Source organism: Amborella trichopoda, chromosome 9 (assembly GCF_054954075.1).
Source record: "Amborella trichopoda isolate Santa Cruz 75 chromosome 9, AtrichopodaSantaCruz75HAP2 v2.0, whole genome shotgun sequence".
Classification (NCBI taxonomy): Eukaryota; Viridiplantae; Streptophyta; class Magnoliopsida; order Amborellales; family Amborellaceae; genus Amborella; species Amborella trichopoda.
In genome coordinates this window covers 3,616,626-3,636,659 of record NC_142344.1, presented here as the reverse complement: position 1 = coordinate 3,636,659, position 20,034 = coordinate 3,616,626, and the positions used below count along the sequence as shown (strand labels likewise).

Genomic DNA, 20,034 nt, shown 5'->3' with positions numbered 1-20,034 from the left:
ATTATTTTTGGAAAATTTATTGTTGTTGTTGTTGTTATTATTTGTGCCCCTTGTTAGATCTAATCATTGTCTCAATCACAATGTCACGTCTCTACACTATTTTATTTTTACTTTGTTTTATAAACTATTTTGACACCAAATTTGGACATCTATTCCCCTATAAAACTCGCAGTAGCGAAAAATGCATAAAAAATATTTTCAATAAAACAATAGCAACAGGCAAAAATAGCAAGCAATGCAGGTGCCAAATCTGTCAACGAAAGTGGAAATCTTATATTCTTGAACTTATGATTTGTAAGGGCCATGACTCCTTAAATGAGGTGATCCCCAATTTAGTCTTGGGAAAGGTCTCTATACTTCTTTTACAACATATAATATTTATGCTTCCCCTACCATCCAGTCGTCCAATTTTGATCAAGAGAGCCACTCACCATATGATCTTAGATCTAACGTCTCAAAGTATTTTATTTTTAGTTTTTTTATACAAATTTTATAAATATGAAAATTGGTATGTGTCATCTTCTCATTGGGGCGCACCTATAAAAACATATTAAAAATAATTTTTGATAAAATATAATGACCAGAATACCTCTTGAATATTTCAAAAGTATTTTGGTCATTTTATTTTATTGGAAATATTTGTTTTATATTTTTTACTAGTGCAAGTTTAATAGAGAATTGGATGTATAAAATTTGGCGTTAAAATAGTTTGTATAAATAATAGTAAAAATAAAATAATATAAAGACGTGACATTGTGATTGGGGCAATCTTTACTCTCCGTTCAGAATGGACGGTTGGATACGAGGAAGTATATCAGATTCATGTAGTAGGGAAAACATAGAAAGCTTTCTATTTTCTGAATTCAATACTAACCGTGACAATGAAGTCATGGACATCTTATAGTTTTAAACTTTGTTATGACCTTTAGCTACTTAACTTCAAATCTGATAGCCCAATGTGATTATGTCATTTTGTCCAAAAAAATCAAATAATTTGTGGTGTACAAATTTAAAAAGAAATGCTTCATTATTCACGACACAAATTACAAGAAAGCAATTTCATGAAATAAACTAATCACACATCTACATGAATGAGAAGCACATAGGCCCCCACAATATACAATTACAAAGGGCCTCGTCTAAAAAAGAACAAATTAATAACATAAACCACAATCCCTATCAAGAATCAATCAATTGGGCACGGAGCACCTTGCCCTAATCTGCCCAGCTGATCCAGTAAGAGGCTCAATATCCCCCATCTTCACCATAGCCTCCGCAAAATCCGAGTAGAAAGCACTGCGACTCTTACTATATGACCTCACTATCTCATCAGTTGATCCACCATTAAACAGCACCTGATCTGATTCCAACAAACCCTTTTTCTGCATCAAAATCTTGAAGTAGTTGTTGTCGAAGCTAGTGGGTGTAACAAGGTCAAGCGGTGCGAGCTTCGAGTCCCCACCATTTGAAGGGCAGCGATTACGCCTTTTGCGAGCAAAGCCAGAGTCGATGTTGGTGTGGTTGTGAATTCTGTCTCTGAATGTGAAGCACTGGGCTTGGCCTATGGTGTGTGCACCAGAGAGAGCCACCAAGTCTTTGGCACTGAGTCCCTTTCTGCGGAAGAGAGAGATGAGACTGTCCAAGGGAGTGGTGAAGAGAGGGAGTTCTCTCTCTGCCTCACTCTTGCTTGCCGTTGCAGAGTCTCTTCGCCATAGCTTTACAGTCCACGATGGACCTCCCAACTGCATATAGTTTATTTCTATATCAGTTTTCGAATGTTAGGATGATATTTTGACCCCTTCAAACCGATTTTGGATGAATATTTTTATGACTTATTTTGGATGACTGCTTTGCCTTGAATCTTGGTTTAAGACATGCAATAAACTTGTTTAATTTGGGAGAAGTAGTAAATTAGTAAAAACAGACTTTTTCTTTATTTTAGCAATCGTACAAGGTCACAATCATATATGTAGCTGTCCGATATGACATCTAATAGCCTGAGGTATATTATATTATAAAGTTTGAAAACTTCATTTAGAACTTTGAGCCCGATTAATAGGAGACCTACATCTAACCGATTTTAGATCTAATAGCCAAAGTTAATTGCGATCATAATTATATATATTTATCCTTTTGAAAATTATAAGCCTCAATCATGAACAATGAGACTAGAAATATCCTCTTGAAAATTATAAGCCTCAATCATGAACAATGAGACTAGAAAGGCCTTGGTGTCGCTTCCACGTATGCAGGGGGAGGGGTGAGATGGAAACGGTCCTAACTGTTAATCTTTAGTTTTTTATGCACAAAGTGATCGCACTCGAACCCATGCTCTTAACTGCTAATCTTTAGCTTTGATATGCTTACCTTTACAGAAGAGTCTCTTGCTGCAACTGCAAGGATGTCGGCACAGGAGACCACACCTGGACATATGCTTTCCACTCTCGACTTTGCCTTTTCAATGACTTGGAAGCCTCTAGCAGACTCGATGTTCTGAATGGCATTCTGTTCGCTCTCGAAAGAGGAAGTCGAGTCCAACAGCAGCGATGCATCGCAACCCTGCACATAGATATCCATACACCTAAGATCACCCACATTCATAAGATAGATCGAGTTTGATAAATAGATTAAAAGAAATTCAGACTAATAGATTAATAGATCGATAGATACGAATTGTTAAACATAAATATTAAGAACTCACATTGACAAAGCAATCGTGGAAGTGGAGGCGAATAAGGGAGGCTCCCATGGGCCTCTCTGCCGATATCGCGGCATGAATGGCGGTGCGGATGGTAGAGAAGGCATTGGGGCAGCTCGAATCATAGAACTTGGAGCTCAGCTGCTTCCCTTCACATAGTAACAGCATGCTACATAGCACTATCATGAGCAGTGTTGCTATATGAGCAGTAGAGCAAGAGCCCATCTCTTTTCTTGATATAACAGTTTAGAAAGAGAAGGAGGGGGTTAAAGAAGCCTCTTAAAGAGAGAGAATGGCTCGTTCAAGGGTGTAGTTTTTGGCCTTAAATGCACAAGAAAACCTAGAGAGAGAAAGAGAGGTAAAAATGTTAAGATTGATGAGAAGAGATGAAGAGCAAGAGATGTACTTATAGAGAGAGAGACATCCTAAAGCGGAGCTCCGTTATAAGACTTTCGTGCGGGTAAGGTTTTTTATTAATGCGAACACGAAACATTCAATTATGAGGTTCTGTCCAAATACCAAAATGCCCAAATACTCTCTCTCCGATGGATTGATGCCATCCTCCTAATTTGTAAAGGGCATATGCCCTAAAATAAGATAAAAATGAAAATAAAAATCAATTTCCACGTTCAAAATACGACAGCGTGATTATAATTATAATGTTTGTATTGATCAATGGAAATAGTTTATATAAGGTTGCACCTTTAATATGTAGAATCAAAGACTCACATAGAAAATACATCAGAAAAAGTTGGTTTAATGTTGAAAAATCCTAAAGTGATCATCTCATCATGGAGATATACGAATATGAACAAAAAAAAATTTGACTTTAAGCCCTCGAAAATAGTGCATCTTAGAACATATTATCTAGACCATCTATTTTCAAAATTTATATATATATATATATATATATATATATATATATATATATACTTGATTTTAATTATTTTTAAAGTTTAAAATTTTATAATTAGAGATGAAAATAGATTTTAAAATAATCCTATTAATTTTTATACCAAAATTGTGAATCCGGCAAAATCATTGGCATTTCTCTATCATTTGACCTACAATAGCATCTCTCTCGACAATTACTGTGATACAGACCAGCTCTTATGGTTCCCTTCAAAAAAGGAAAAGATAAAAAGACTAGCTCATACCTTATCTTCTCATAAATCAAAGCGTAATAAAGTGACCACAAGAAACGAACATAATAGATATAAGAATATCATTAACAACTGACACGAGTAAAATGACGTGCATTCTAAATATTTTTTTAGCGTTGTTAATTTACGGAAAGTGTATATTGACGTGTATTGTAAAGTTCAGGGAAAATACAAAAACCCTATAAAATGGGTCACCCAACTTTTCCTAACAACTTCCCATAAAAAAAAAAATCATTTTTTCTAGAAAATAACCTTATATATTTTTTTAAACGAAAATACCCTTCTCTCGTGTAACAAATTTTTTCGGATCCCAATAAAAGAAAACGTAGGATTGCATTTGTACCACGCCGGACTGCTCACATCAAAACCACGGACTGCTAGTTCAAAACGTCAGACTGCACCTTCAAAATGTTGGACCGCAATATCAAAACGATGAACTACCCTTTCAAAATGCCGGACCACCAGGTTGTCCCTTCAAAATACCGGACCGCCGAATTGCCCCTCCAAAATGTCGGACAGCCATATCAAAATGCGGACTACCCCTTCAAAATGCCGGACCTCAACTTCAAAACACCGGATGCCCATTCCAGTAAAAAATAATTGCGGAACTGCCATCATGAAACACCATACCGCCACCATGAAACGCCGGACCGGCCATTCCAACAAAAATAATCGCCGCACCACCTATTCAAAATGGTGGACCGCCCTCTCCAATAAAAATAATTTTTGATACGAGGGAAGGGTAATGTCATCTAAAAAAAAATGAACTTTTGTATGGGGGTATTTGCTAGGAAAGGTTGAGTGGGGTAAAGTACGTAAAAAGAACTTTTGTATGGGGTTATTTGCTAGGAAAGCTTAAGTGGGGTAAAGTACGTAAAAAGTCCATTTTCGAGGGTTTTCGCAATTTTCCCTAAAGTTGATTTAATATGTTTTATGTTTGGGTGCGGTTTGTATAGAGCCGAGGCTCTAAACAATCAAATTAGAGCCTACCTTCAAATAGTGTCGAGAAATATGGTTTCAATACTGGAAAAATTTGTGATAATCTTAAATTATATTTGCATCTTTAGTTATAAACTTAAAGTTTTAAAAATAGTGTAGATTGAGCAAATCTATGAAAACTCGAAAATCTTGAAAATTAACGGTCCAAAAATGCATTACAAGATGCACTATTCTCAAAATTTGAATTGCATTTTTTTCTCATGTTCATGCATCTTTATGTCGAGATGATCAATTTGATGATATTTGGGCATCAAAACAACCTCTTCTAGTGAAAGTTTTGAGGTAGTCTCTAATTTGATTGTTTTAGCTCTACATAAATTTTTCCTGTATTTTTTTTTTTTGGTCCATCTAAATCCAAGCAAATAACTTCTATTTTATTTATTATTTATTTTTAAATATTTTTTAGATCACCATTTAGATTGATCCAAATTGATCTAGATTGACAATTCAACAATTTGACACATGTCTGTGGACCCCACCGATCTAGGTCTTTAAAAACTATATAAAGGCAAAAGACAAAAAATATTTTATCCATCTAATATTTTGGTTTCCTTTTTTAGAATCACCAAATACATTTAAAATGTCATAACTGATATAACTCGAGCATATCTACAAAGATTTTGAGAATCTTGGAAATAGATGGTTTGGATAACTTATTACAAGTGCCTATTTTCAGGATTTGAAATTTTTTTTTTCTTCATATCCACATATCTTGAGGTCGAGATGATCAATTCGAGGGTTCTCCAACATCGGAATACCCTCTTCTAGAGGAATTTTTATATGTGCCTTGCATCTATTATATAGGACTACGACCTTACATAAATGTTTTTTGAGACAAAAAAAAAATATAGAAGTATAAGATTGGACAACTTCATGGTATTATCGTCGCAGTCCCTCTCCATGTTCTCGCGTGGCTCACTCTTTCCTATACTCTTCTTTGCCTTTTAGGTCTCTATCCATGGTTAAAAGCACCTCTACAATTTTCTAGAATTCAAAGGAAGCATATTTTCCAAATATTTTTTCATAAAGACGTATCATAATTATCATCATCCAAACTTTATCTTAATTATTTGAGGTCGGCTACATGAATTATATTATGTCATTATGCCCTATCAAGGGGTCATACTTCAGCCAAACCATAAATCACCATATTCTTTCTCACCACTTCCATCTGTACCCTTTTAGCCCTTCCTCACCGGTGTTGTACTTGGTCGATGGTGCTCATGGCTAGCACACTTAAGTTTACTTTTCATCATCTTGTCGTCTATTGGGGCTGCCCGAAGTTACAACAGACATATTCAATCTGAATTCTATCATTTCCTTTCTTGTCACTCATCTATCTCAACATCATCATCTCAACTACATTTATTCAATGAATATGTTATTTCTTGATTGCCAAATATTCTACCCCATATAGCATGGTTGGTCTTACAATTGCCTTAAGAACTTCTCCTTCAGCTTCATTGGTATATAGAAATAACATAAAACTCTGAAAGTATAGCTCCACTTCGTCCACACAATTATAATTCTATATGTCAGATCTTCCTCAATCTTTGCTTTCTCATAGATTATCGATCCTAGATATTGAAAATAATCTCTTTTAGGTACTTCTTGGCCATCAATCTTAATTACTATGCTGTTTCTTCTCCTATCATTACTAAATTTGCATTTCATATATTCTGTTTTAGTTTAGCTAATTTTAAAACCTTTAGATTCTAGGGCATCCCTTTGAAGTTCTAACCTTGTGTTGACATCATTTCTAGTCTCACCAATTAAAACTATGTCATCCGTGAATAATTTAAACCATAATACTTTATCTTGTACTCGCCCATAACCAAAACATAGACATATAGGCTTAACGCTAACCCCTGATGTAGGCCTATTTTTATTTCTCTCTACTAGTTATCACCACGCTAGTTTGCGCTCCCTCGTACATCTCTTTCGCTATGTCGATTTATCATCTAGAGACTCAGTTGTTTTTCAACACCCACCAAATTAACTCTCTAGGTATCCTATTGTATGCTTTTTTTAAATCAATAAAAACCATGTGGAGGTCTTTGTTCTTCTTCCTACACTTCTCAATTAATCACCTAAGTAGGAAAATACTCTCAATTGTTGACCCCCCCAACATAAATACAAAGTAATTTTTCTGAAACACATATTTCATTTCTTAGTCAAGCTAAATCGTTCTCATGGCTAATGAGTTTGACCATTCCATATTTCATGTAATTCTTTGTCTCCTTTGTTCTTGTAAATAGGTATCACATTAATTTTGCTCTAGTAATTTTGTATTTTCTTTCTTCTCACTTCTTGTTGAACAACTTCATCGACCAGGATATTGCCAATCTCTCCCATACACTTTCAATTTTCTATTTGGAAAACCATATAGTACTAAAGCTTTTCCTATCTTCACCTTTCACAAAGTTTTTTTGACATCAGATATCCTAATCTCACTGATATATCTATGACCTCCGGTCTCATTTAACTCAAAGGTTACCGCTAGCCATGTGCTCCCATAGTCTATATTATTTAACTAATTTTTTAATTTTTAAAAGAAATCTCCACCTTTTGTTTGATCTCATCATCTTTCAACATGACCATATGATCCTCACTTTTAATGCATTTAACATGATCTAGATCCCTACACTTCTTGTCTCTCATTTTTGTTAGTTTGAAACATCGCTTTCACCTTTTCATATCCCTAATTTGTTGTATAGAACATTATTTTCCTTAAGCTTAATTTTACTATGTTTTTAGCTTCTTTTTTTTTTTTAGTATTTTCATATTCTTCTAAGTTTTGATCATATCTATTTTACTATTAAACTTTATATCAAAATCGATTTTTGTTAATATCATAACGCTAGATATATTTTGAAAATGAATTATGGGTCGTGGAAACCTAGTGTGTGAATAAATAGATTGTAACACGTTTAGTCGTCCTATGATCTTATGGGTCGTTTGGCTCTATGCTGACTGAACTTAGAAGTGAAGCACATCAGAAAACAAACCCAGGTTTTGAATCGTAACCTTATTAATGCTAAAGCTCGGTTATGTTAAAATGCGGTTATTGAAATAGGATTGCTTGGATAGCTTTTGAATGATACTCAAATTATGCAAATCTCATGGTTAGATCATCTATTTGTGTAACATGGGTTTGCTGTTATGGAGTTTAATATTATATGCCGTTGTGGTCCACCTCACCTCGAAAGTGATTCAATGTTTTCAAGCAAAGGCAGAGGAGGAGGAGAAAGAATCTGGGTGTCGTTTTGGTGACCCCTACTGTGAGAGGCAAAAAGATACAAACAAGGGTGCAGGTGGCTCAGAGAGAGCGAGGATAGTGTCTCTGTCTAGGAGAGATAGAGTAATGAATGTAGATATTCATCTTGAATATCTAATTTTAAAGGATTGGTTTTCTTTAATTTAGGTTTTAAAGCCTATTATTTAGGACCTAAATTTATGGATAAGTCTTATTATTAGGATGGAGCATGTCCACAATTAAATAGAGATAAAGTTAAGTTTCAATATAATGGGTGATTTAGAGAAAAAGATTCAAAAAAATAACGGGATATTTTTGGGTTTTTTTGTAAAAGATAAAATTATAGAAAAGAAGCCTTTGTGGAAGGTTGAGTTTCTCTCAAGTAAGTTGCTTTATAATTTTTTTTCTTTGATTTAGTTAAAAACATCGATCGTCTTCCCCCGTAGTCACATCTGTGACGAACCATGCAAATTATGGTGTTCTTTTTCTCTCATATCTATGACGAAACACGTAAATCCTAGTGTTCTTTTTCTATTATTTATTTTCTGCTTTATTTTTGTTACTTGTTGCTTATTTATTTACTTTATTGATTCTTTTTTCTCGTATTTTATTTGCCAAAAATCAATCCATCAGGTTTAGAGTTTCTGCGTACAATAATGAAAAGGCGGCAGTATCACCTCTCAATTCTTTAGTAGGTGTAATAAAACTCGGGGCAAACTCACCTCGGCTATAGGCGGAGGCCAAGTAACTCAGTTGAGTCTGCCAAGTCTTAAAACACTAAATAAGACGTATGTCGTTGAGTTGAATAAGGACCCCATAGAAAGAAATACTCTTGGATAGGGATGAGAGTTTAGTATAGGAGCATCCATGTTATCTAGAGAGAGATCACAAAAATGTAGGGAGCAATGATATTATGCAACTGCTGTATAGTAATATGATGCAACAACTTTAAAAAATCATTTTATGGTCATTTATTTTATCCAAATTTTGTAATATACATTCTTCTCATTTTAATGAACAATCACAAAATAAGAAAAAATTGAAAACACAACGTAGAAAGTATTTTTTTAGCCCAATTAACATAGGCCGTTAATTTTGGTGAGATGCTTAGATCTGGACCTCATAAGGATTTTTTCATTTTCGATTTTTTTGGATGGCTTTATTATTATTAGATGAACAATGTTAAAAAAAAAAAAAAAAGATTTTGAGTTTATAAAGGCTAAGATCTTGAAATTCACAAAATGAATGGTCTAAATTCGTTTTTGGAGGGAACTCATTTTGACCATATCTTGGGCTCTTTTTTTGGGGCGATTGATTATTGAGATGAAGAGTGTGTGTGAAAAATTTGGAGTCATACAAATATCACAAACATGGTTTTCTAGAAGTGACGTTGCTTTATACTATAATACAACCGTTCCATTGGATCATTGCTCAAATGTAGGATATAATTTTCATCTAAAATCCGTGTTATCTAAAGAGTGATCACAAAAGTATTAAAATATTTGAATTGGATGTTTATTTCGTTTGTTTTAAATTTGGATAAAGGTCTCTATGCTTCCCCTACAGTATAGAAGTTCTATCCTCCCCTAATCATTCAGCCATCCAATTTTGATCAAGAGAGTCACGTACCATTTGATCTTTGATCCGATGTCTCAAAGTATTTTATTTTTAGTTTTTTTTATACAAATTGTATAGATATGAAATTTGGTACGTGACATCTTGTCATTGGGGCAGACCTATTAAAATATTAAAATAATTTTTTAATAAAATATAATGACCAAAATACTTTTTAAAACTTTCAAAGGAATTTTGGTCATTTTATTTTATCAAAAATATTTTTATATATTTTTTGCTAGTACGCGTTTAATAGGAGAGTGGATGTCCAAAATTTAGTGTTGAAATAGTTTATAGAAAAAAAAATTAAAAATAAATAGTATAAAAACATGACATTGTAATTAGGGTAATCTTAGCCCACCATTTAAAATGGACAGTTGGATAAGAAAGAAGATAAAACTTCTATGCTGTAGGGGAAACGTAGAAATTTTGCCCTTGAATTTGTTGTTTGTCACTACCAAATGCTTATTTTTTAACCGAATTACAATAGTTTCATTTGAATTGAATTTGGTTTCGCGTTAATACATTTGCATAACATAGATTTCTGGCACTTGAATCACATCTTTAAGCATCAGTTTGGCATTAGCCTTAGATTGTTTAAGGAGCCAACCTTATACAAAACCTCACCCTTAAAATTTTGAGGATCCCTTAGTTATGGAATGAAACTTTAAAGAAAAATTAGATTTGAGTTTTAAACAATAAATTTGACTAGAATCACCATATGACAATTAAAAAGAAATCTAAATATTATGTTTCTAAACACTTTGATTTGAATGTCCAAAAATTTAGATAATTTCGATTATAGGATATTATTTTTCAAGCACATATAGATAGGGTTGTTAATGGAATGAGCCGGGCCGGCTTCGGGCCAGGCCACCACTCAAAGTGCTGGTTAACGCCCCCAGACACAAAAGACCCAGAAAAACGTGAAAATGTGCCCAACAGGCCGGACTGGCCCCTGCAAGCCGAAAATATTGCGGCCAGGCCCGTTTAAAGTGTCTTTTTTTTTTTTGGTTAAAGCTTCGCTCTTCAAACTTTTCTTATTCACAGTAGGCCAAAATTAAAATAGAATAACTGGATGCTAAAATATTTTAAAAAAATTTAAAACCCATTCTCTCTCTTTAGAAATCCAATCTCTCTTTTTTCTATGAAAACCCATTGTTTCTCTTTATAAACTCAATCTCTCTTTCTCCCTCTAAACTCATTGTCTTGCTCATTAGAAACTCAATCTTTTTCTCTCTCTAAAATACCAATCTCTCTTTCTCTCTATAGAAACCCAATGTCTCTTTCTAAAAACTTATGCTCTCCCTCTCTCTCTCTCTCTCCAAACCTAATATATCCTTTCCTCTAAAATTCCAATCTCTCTTTCTATCACTAAAAACCTACTCTCTATCTAGGATCCCAATCTCCCTCTAGAATTTCAATTTCTCTTGCTCTCTAAAATCCAATCTTTCTCTAAAACCCCATTCTCTCTCTAGAAATCTAATCTCTCTAAAAACCCATTCTCTCTCTAAAAAGCAATATCCCTTTCTCTCTCTAAAAATCTATTTTTTATAAAAACCTATTTTCTCTCTCTAAAACCCAATCTCTCTCTCTCTAAATCTCAATCTTGCTCTCTAAAAACCCAATCTCTCTTGCTCTCTCTAAAAACTCATTCTCTCTCTCTCTAAAAATCCAATCTCACTTACTATCTCTAAAACTCATTCTCTCTAGAAACTTAGTCTCTTTTTAAGAACTCATGCTTTCTCCCTAAGAACCAATATGTCCTTCTCTCTGAAAACCCAATCGAATTTCTTTGCATAACCCATTATATTTTTCTAGATACTTAATATCTCTTTCTCTTTCTAAAAAATATTTGCATAATTTTTCTTTTTTTGCTTACTACCCAAAAAAGTATGAAGAGTAAGATAGAAATAATAATAATAATAATAATAATAATAATAAAATAAGAGGCTTCTAAATGGGACGGCTTGGGCCCAACACAATCCAATAGAGTCTTAACAGGCCGAGCCGGGCCATGCTTCATTGTTGCAGTTTTGGGCTGGGCCAGGATTTTCATGAACAAATTTCGGGCCGCATCGACAGTTTCAGGCCTTATTGGACTTCGGGCTTCAGGCTTGCCCTGGCCCAGCCTATTGGCAACCCTATATACATAATGCCTTGGTTTTTTTTTGCCAATTATTTGATAAATTAAAATAAAATAGTTAGATTTATTTGGTTAATATAGTTAAAAACATTAGCTTGATAGAAAAGGAGAAGATTGACTCAGTACCATGGTCTTTCAAGAGAGGTGCATCCCCAAATTTAAATGTCTTAAATTACTTGAGTTCTTATTTGGGTATTTCCCAACCCCATGATGGGGTCTCTCACTTCATTCTTATCAAACAAATTGTAGGGGCCAAATCCCCATTGATTTACATTTTTTTTTTTTTCTTTCACTGACTTAACCAAAAAAAAAATCATAAATTTTTCTTAATATTATAATCAACGCACTAGCCTCTTAGTTCAAGAAGGTTTTCTTTCAAATTTTTCTTTTGACGATGAAACAATTTCAAGGCAAAAAAGCATTTAAGACTTCAAAACCTCTTACAAAGTTAAAAAGGGGCCAAAATATCTCAATTAATATTAAAAAGCTTGATTTTTACTTTCATCTCACTCAATTTTATCAGCAAAGAATTTCTTTCAAAAATACATTAAGAACTCTAAACAAACATGGGCATTTGAATAATTTACACAACCCTAGATAGACAGGTATACTCTATTCATTTTGTTGAGATGGGTCAAGTTACTAAAATGCCCCTATTTGTTAGTATTCACAACCATGACTAGAGGCAATTTAATCATGGAAAACTTTCTAGGTTCTTCTACATCATAGAAGTTCTATCCCCCCCCTTATCCAACCGTCCATTTTTTAATGGAGAGCTAAGATTGCCCCAATCACAATGTCACGTTTCTACATTATTTTATTTTTATTTTTTTTAAACTATTTTGACACCAAATTTTGGACGTCCAGTCCTCTATTAAACTCGCACTAACGAAAAATATAAAAAAAATACTCAATAAAATAAAATGACCAAAATACCCTTGAAAGCTTATAGGGGTGGTCATCATATTTTATCGAAAAAGTATTGTTAATATTTTTTATAGGTGCACCCCAATGAGTACCAAATTTCATATTCAGAAAAATTGTATTAAAAAAACTAAAAATAAAATACTTTGAGATGTCGGACCTAAGATCAAATGGTGAGTGGCTCTCTTGATAAAAAATAGACGGCTGGATGGTAAGGGGAGGATAGAACTTCTATGTTGTTAAAGGAACATAGAAAGCTTTCCCTTTAATCATTTATAAGGATTTTTTGAAAAGATACATATGTATTAAAATTAAAAATAAACCCCTTAATGCTATTTGCTACACTTTCAAGGCTTATGATTTGTAAGGGTCATGGCTCCTTAAATGATGCTATTCCCAATTTGGTCTCTCTAATTTCAACACCAACTCAACATTTTATATTCCTGAACTCTGCCATAACCGCATCTAACTTCAAATATATCAGCTAAGGGTGGTAGTGGCGTGTTGTACAGAACTAAATAATTTGCATTATACAAATCTAAAAAGAATTACTTCATTGTTCAGGACACAAATTACAAGAGACCAATTTCATGCAATTAACCAATCACACATTTACATCTAAGCCCCCACAATATGGAATTACAAAGGCCCTTGGACTAAAACTGAACAACTTATTAACATAAACCACAATCCCAATAAAGAATCAATCAATTACAAAAGAATCAAAACAAGTAAAGCATAATACAAATATACTACACAATATACTTTTCCCAGTCTTTGCAATGTTTATGGCAGTAACACCGTTCAATTGGGCACTGAGCACCTGGCCCTAATCTGCCTAGCTGATCCAGTAAGAGGCTCAATATCCCCCATCTTTACCATAGCCTCAGCAAAATCCAAGTAGAAAGCACTTCGACTCTTACTATAAGACCTCACTATCTCATCAGTTGATCCACCATTAAATAACACCTGATCTGATTCCAACAAACCCTTTTTCTCCATCAAAATCTTGAAGTAGTTGTTATCGAAGCTATTGGGTGTAACAAGGTCAAGAGGTGCGAGCTTCGAGTCCCCGCCATTTGAAGGGCAGTGATTACGCCTTTTGCGAGCAAAGCCAGAGTCGATGTTGGTGTGGTTGTAAATTCTGTCTCTGAATGTGAAGCACTGGGCTTGGCCTATGGTGTGTGCACCAGAGAGAGCCACCAAATCTTTGGCACTGAGTCCCTTTCGGCGGAAGAGAGAGATGAGACTGTCCAAGGGAGCGGTGAAGAGAGGGAGTTCTCTCTCTGCCTCACTCTTGCTTGCCGTTGCAGAGTCTCTTCGCCCTAGCTTTACTGTCCACGATGGACCTCCCAACTGCGCAGAGTTTATTTCTACATCAGTTTTTATTTCTCTGTTGGATTTTTTATCAAGAAATACAAGACTGAAATCCTAAATTGACGAGATACATGTTTAGAATTGAAATCATAATCGTAGGAAAAGAAATATTAAAAATGTTTGGGAAAACCTAAACATAATTACATCTTACGAATCGGTCCAAATGCTTCAAATGTTAGGATGATATTTTGACCCCTTAAAACTTATTTTTGCTGAATATTTTATGAGTTATTTAAGACGACTACTTTTATACAAGGAAGTCTTAATTACCTTTAGCCGTCAGATATGACATTTGATACCTTGAGGTATGTCATAAAGTTTGAAAAATTCATTTTGAACTTGGGGCCTGCTCAATAGGAGACCTACATCTAACTTATTTTACATCTAATACCTAAGGTTGATTCTGATCATAGTTTTATTATATTTATAAACTTATCCTCTTGAAAATTATAAGCCACACTCATGAGATGACTGACCCCCAAAAAAAAAAATTCCAACTCTTGAATTATTATCCTGGAGACATTCCAATATGAGATTCCTTATAAATGTAAAGGACTATAAAAGATCTTAAGAGGAAATTGTTGCTGAAGAAATCGTTTTGCTTAGATATTCTTACCTTTACAGAAGAGTCTCTTGCTGCAACTGCAAGGATGTCGGCACAGGAGACCACACCTGGACATATGCTTTCCACTCTCGACTTTGCCTTTTCAATGACTTGGAAGCCTCTAGCAGACCCGATGTTCTGAATGGCATTCTGTTCGCTCTCGAAAGAGGAAGTCGAGTCCAACAGCAGCGATGCATCGCAACCCTGCACATAGACATCCATACATCTAAGATCACCCACATGCATAAGATGGATTGAGTTCGATAAATAGATTAAAAGAAATTCAGACTCATAGATGAATAGATTGATAGATACGAATCGTTAAACAGAAAGATCAAGAACTCACATTGACAAAGCAATCATGGAAGTGGAGGCGAATAAGGGAGGCTCCCATGCGTCTCTCTGCTGATATCGCGGTGCGAATGGCGGTGCGGATGGTAGAGAGGGCGTTGGGGCAGCTCGAATCATAGAAGTTGGATCTCAGCTGATGCCCTTCACATAGTAACAGCATGCTACATAGCAGTATCATGAGCAGTGTTGCTATATGGCCAGTAGAGTAAGAACCCATCTCTTTTCTTAATACAACAGTATAGAAAGAGAACGAGGGAGTTAAAAGAAGCCTCTTAAAGCGAGAATGGCTCCTTCAAGGGAATGTGCAGTTTTTGGCACAAGAAAAAGAAAGAGGTCACAAATCTTAAGAGTGATGAGAAGAGATGAAGGGGAAGAGATGTATTTATAGAGAGAGAGAGAGACGTTCTAAAGCGGAGCTGCATTATAAGACTTTCCTGCTGGCAAGTTTTTTATTGATTGGGGCATGAAACATTCAATTTTGAGGCCATTTCTCTCTCTTTCCTTTTGGCTCGGCGGCCCTAGGCTTCCATGAATGACACTTGTAAAACGTATTTGGTAGGCCCTTAACCTATACTCCTAATTTTTCAATTTTGAGTGATTCAGGTTTCCCTTGAAACAGACCAAATGCCCAAAATACTCTCTCTCTTTTATGCCATCCTCATAATTTGTAAAGGACACTTGCCTTTAAAAAAGATAAAAATGAAAATAAACACCAATTTCAACGTTCAAAATATGACAGCGTGATTATTATGGTTTTTAGTGATCAATTAGCTTTGGTTGAAGTGGTCATAACTACCCCTGGCCCTCAAATGTGAAATATAATTGATTAGAGTATCTAACATTATTATTATTATTATTATTATTTGACAATAAAGTATCTATAATAATATTATCCATGGGACTATGGATGTGGCCAATGGCACACTCCTAGCCGCCGGATTATTATCTAACAATTAATTATAATTGTTACTCTTTTACGTAAAAGAGAAATAGGTTTTTATAGAAAAAATTTATATAGGGTGTTAACTTTATGATATATGAGTAAGGGGCATTTAGAAAACCTAGTAGAGAAGTTTGTTCCTATGTTAGCAAACCCTCATATCGATCATCTCAACCTCAAATTCATAAACATAAAAAAAAATGACATTTTGAGTCCTAAAATTAGTTTACTTTCTAATATATTATTTGGACCATCTATTTTTAAGTGTTTATAGAACTGCTTGACCTTCATCATTTCTAGAACTTTAAATTTCATAATTGTGGCCCACAATAGATTTTTATATGATCGCAAGGGTTTAGAGCAACGAAAATGCACTTTCAACATAGTTTTGAGTTACACGTTGGCACCTTATACAAACCCCACCCTAGTTTTATCATATACTTTTCGGTTACCTAACTTGATTGACATTTAATCATAGTCAAAATGATTCTATTTTACTTACGCAAGTTAAAACGATTATGACTCAAATGGTTTTTTTTTTTAATTATCAATCGAGCAGAGTCATTGGCATTTCTCTCTCATTTGACCTACATTGCATCTCTCTCTCTCGCCAAATACGGTGATACTTCCTCAGAAAGTTTGAAAGACCAGCTCTTATTCTTCTTTTCAAAAAAAAAAAAAAAGACTAGCTCTTACTTTATCTCCTCAAAAACAAAGGCGTAATAAATTGACCGCATGAAAAGAACAAAAGGAATATAAGAATGTCATTGACAAGTTACGTGAGGAAAATGACGTGTTTCATGGATGTTTATATTGACGTGTATTGTAAAGTTTATATAATGTCTTTTTGGGTCCTATCTAAATTCCAGCAAAAAAATTCTTATTTTTATTTTTGTTTATTTTTAAATATTTTTTTGATCACCAATTGGATTGTTCCAAACCTGATCTAGATTGATGATTCGGCCATCGAACACAAGTTTGTGGGTAAACAATCTGCCCCACCGATCCAGGTTTTGAAATACAAAAAGGTAAAAGACAATAAATATTTCATCCATCTAATATTTTGGTTTTTATTTTAGAATCACCAAATATATTTTTAAATAAAAAAAACTAAAATTCCGAGTTTTTTTATAACAAATAGACCTTATCATTCAAAAATCGGAAAGATCCCCAATCAATTCCAATACACTATTTTTCAAACAGATAAGTATACAAATAATTTTTTTCCTCTTTCAATATTGACGTTGGTGCCTAACCGAAAGAGGGTAAATTCTGAATTGGGGGTCCTAAAAATACTCTCAAATAGATTTATGCTCAAGAGAGCATCCACTAAGGGGAGCATATAATCTAATTTCTATGCCCACTTGCAACTAAGAAGAGTACAAGTAAAGCCAACACATTATGTGCTCCTTCAGGAACATATTGCCTCTTAACTTCCTTATGTAAATTCCTAGGACCATTTAGGACTTCAAATTTTGTGGATATAAAGTCTTCAATACATGGATTAACTTTGATTTAAAAAATACAAAAATAACTAAAAGAGCTCTCATATCATGCTATCTATGCTGTACCTATTCAGCATACTGTAAAGCGTAGTTTAAGGATAGAACAAGTGGCATGTACTAAAATAGAGACTTATTGAGATAAGGATAAGGTAGAAAGGCGCCCATCTAAGGCATACCTCCAAAATTTGCTTAGAGATGTAATTTTGGTGTTCAAAAACATTATGAGGGCTTGAAAATCTATTTTATCCCTTGTTATAAAAACTAAAATTTTATAAATGATATAACTCGAGCGGATTTATAAAGACTTTGAAAGTTTGGAAAATAGACAGTCTAGATAACTTATTATACATGCTCATTTTTAGGACTTGAAATTCTTTTTTCCTTCCAATCCACATATCTCAAGGTTGAAATGAAAAATTCGAGGGTTCTTCAACATCGAAACACCATCTTCTAGAGGATTTTTGATGTGCACCTTGCTTCTATAGTACTAGGCTGCAACTTTACATAAACTTTTCCCTTAATAAAAATAAAATAAAGAAGTATACGAGAGGATGACTTCAGAATATTTTCCTCTGCAGTCGCCCTCCTTCTTCTCACGTGGTCAATCTTTCCTTTTTTTTTTTTGCTTTAGGTCTCAATCCCTGGTTAAAAGGACCCATACTTTTCTCAAATTTCAATAGAAGTATATTTTGCAATAATTATTTTATAAAGACATGTCATCACTATCATCTAAATCTTATTCCAACTATTTGGGGTCAGTTACACGAATCATGTTGCCACATTCTCCTCTATCAAGGTCCATACCTCAGTCCAACCATAAATCACGATATCCCTTCTCACATCTATTCGTGTCCTTTTAAGTCTTCCCCTTGCCTCTTTAGAGCTTCTTAATTGAACCAAGGTTCCCTCCTTACCTATGTTGTAATAAGTCGATGGTACGCTAGCCCACATAAGTTTATTTTTCCACATCTTGACACTTTTGGGGCCAGCCCTAAGTTCTATGAGACGTATTCATTTGGAATTCTATCATTTCATATGTTGTCACTCACATATCTCAACATCCTCATCTCAACTACACTGATTCTATAGATATGTTGTTTGTTGATTGCCTAATATTTCATCCCATATGGCATGGTTGGTCTTATATATGTCCTATAAAACTTCACCTTCAGCTTCATTGGTATGCAGCGATCACATAGAACTCCATAAGTACATATTCAGTTCATCTATCCAGTTCTAATTTTATGTATGATAGCTTCCTCGATCTTGATATTCTCATGGATTATCGATCTTAGATATCAAAAATGATCTGTAGGTACTTTTTGACCATCAATCTTAGTCAGCACCTCCTTTCGACTCCTATTATTATTAAATTTTTATTTCATACATTATGTCATAGTTCAGCTAATTTTAAAACATTTAGATTCCATAGCATCCGTCCAAAGTTCTAATTTGGTGTTGACATCATCTTAAGTCTAATCAATCGAAACTATGTTATCTGGCAAACAATATACACTGCAATACTTCATCATGTGCTCCTCCATAACCAAAACAAAGATATATGGGCCCAACACTAATACCTGATGTAGGTGTATTGTCATTGAAAATTCATGTTTCTCTCTACTAGTTGTCATCACACTAACTAGTGTTCCCTTGAACATATCTTTCACCATGTCAATTTATCCTTTAGAGACTCATTTTTTTTCTGGCACCGACCGAATTAACTCTCTCGACACCTTATCGTATGTTTTCTCTAAATCATAAAAATCATGCGGAAGTCTTTCTTCTTCTCCCATAACTTCTCAATTAGTCACTTAAGTAGGAAAATAGCTTCAATTATTGACCTCCCTAGTATAAAACCGAACTACTTTTTTGAAGCACTCGTTTCATATCTTAGTCATTCTCAGTCACTCTCTTCTGTAGGTTCACAGTGTAGCTCATGAGTTTGATCCCTCCATTTGTCATGTAGTTCTGTATGTTTCCTTTATTCTTGAATCTATTGATTGACAAGGATCAACGATTCATACTTTTTTATGCAATGCCTGCAACCTTTTCTCTAATTCGACGCACCACAATACTTTCTCTCTAGTAATATCACATTTTCTTTCTTCTCAAGATCTTGTTGAAATAGCTTCATCAACTAGAATATGCCAATCTCTCCCATGCACTTTCAAACTTCTATTTAGAAACCATATGGTCCTAAAGTCTTTCTTATATTCATTTTTCTCAAAGCTTCTTTGACTTCAGATATCTTAATCCCACAAATATATCTATGACCTTCGATTTCATTTATGTCAAAGGTTCCCCCTTAGCCCTATGCTCCCATTGTCTATGTTATTTTACTACATTTGAAAATACAATTCTCCACCTTTCGTTGATCTTGCCATCCTACAACAAGAATCATCATTCTTAATGTATTTAACATAATCTAGATCCCCACACTTCCTCTCTCTCATT

The 20,034-nt window shown here is 34.3% G+C and overlaps 2 protein-coding genes across 2 annotated transcripts; both read right to left on the bottom strand.

Moving 5' to 3' along the window:
* Positions 1-1,008: 1,008 nt before the first annotated feature.
* Positions 1,009-3,079, bottom strand: LOC18437754 (lignin-forming anionic peroxidase). Its single transcript, XM_011626509.3, has 3 exons — positions 2,702-3,079; positions 2,368-2,559; positions 1,009-1,742 (listed from the first exon to the last, which is right to left on the bottom strand). The coding sequence occupies exons 1-3, from the start codon at positions 2,921-2,923 to the stop codon at positions 1,191-1,193; spliced, it is 966 nt and encodes a 321-aa protein (XP_011624811.1). The 5' UTR covers positions 2,924-3,079; the 3' UTR covers positions 1,009-1,190.
* A 10,293-nt stretch (positions 3,080-13,372) lies between these two features.
* LOC18437753 (lignin-forming anionic peroxidase) lies at positions 13,373-15,487 on the bottom strand. The gene is made up of 3 exons (XM_011626508.2): positions 15,128-15,487; positions 14,794-14,985; positions 13,373-14,156 (listed from the first exon to the last, which is right to left on the bottom strand). The coding sequence occupies exons 1-3, from the start codon at positions 15,347-15,349 to the stop codon at positions 13,605-13,607; spliced, it is 966 nt and encodes a 321-aa protein (XP_011624810.1). The 5' UTR covers positions 15,350-15,487; the 3' UTR covers positions 13,373-13,604.
* Between the last annotated feature and the right edge of the window lie 4,547 nt (positions 15,488-20,034).

Excerpts from the sequence above, each read along its gene's own strand:
- LOC18437754 (XM_011626509.3), bottom strand. The coding sequence starts at position 2,923 with ATGGGCTCTTGCTCTACTGCTCATATAGCAACACTGCTCATGATAGTG. Across the intron at positions 2,560-2,701 it reads TCCACGATTGCTTTGTCAAT|GGTTGCGATGCATCGCTGCT; the intron begins GTGAGTTCTTAA and ends ATCTATGTGCAG. Across the intron at positions 1,743-2,367 it reads CAAGAGACTCTTCTGTAAAG|TTGGGAGGTCCATCGTGGAC; the intron begins GTAAGCATATCA and ends AACTATATGCAG.
- LOC18437753 (XM_011626508.2), bottom strand. The coding sequence starts at position 15,349 with ATGGGTTCTTACTCTACTGGCCATATAGCAACACTGCTCATGATACTG. Across the intron at positions 14,986-15,127 it reads TCCATGATTGCTTTGTCAAT|GGTTGCGATGCATCGCTGCT; the intron begins GTGAGTTCTTGA and ends GTCTATGTGCAG. Across the intron at positions 14,157-14,793 it reads CAAGAGACTCTTCTGTAAAG|TTGGGAGGTCCATCGTGGAC; the intron begins GTAAGAATATCT and ends AACTCTGCGCAG.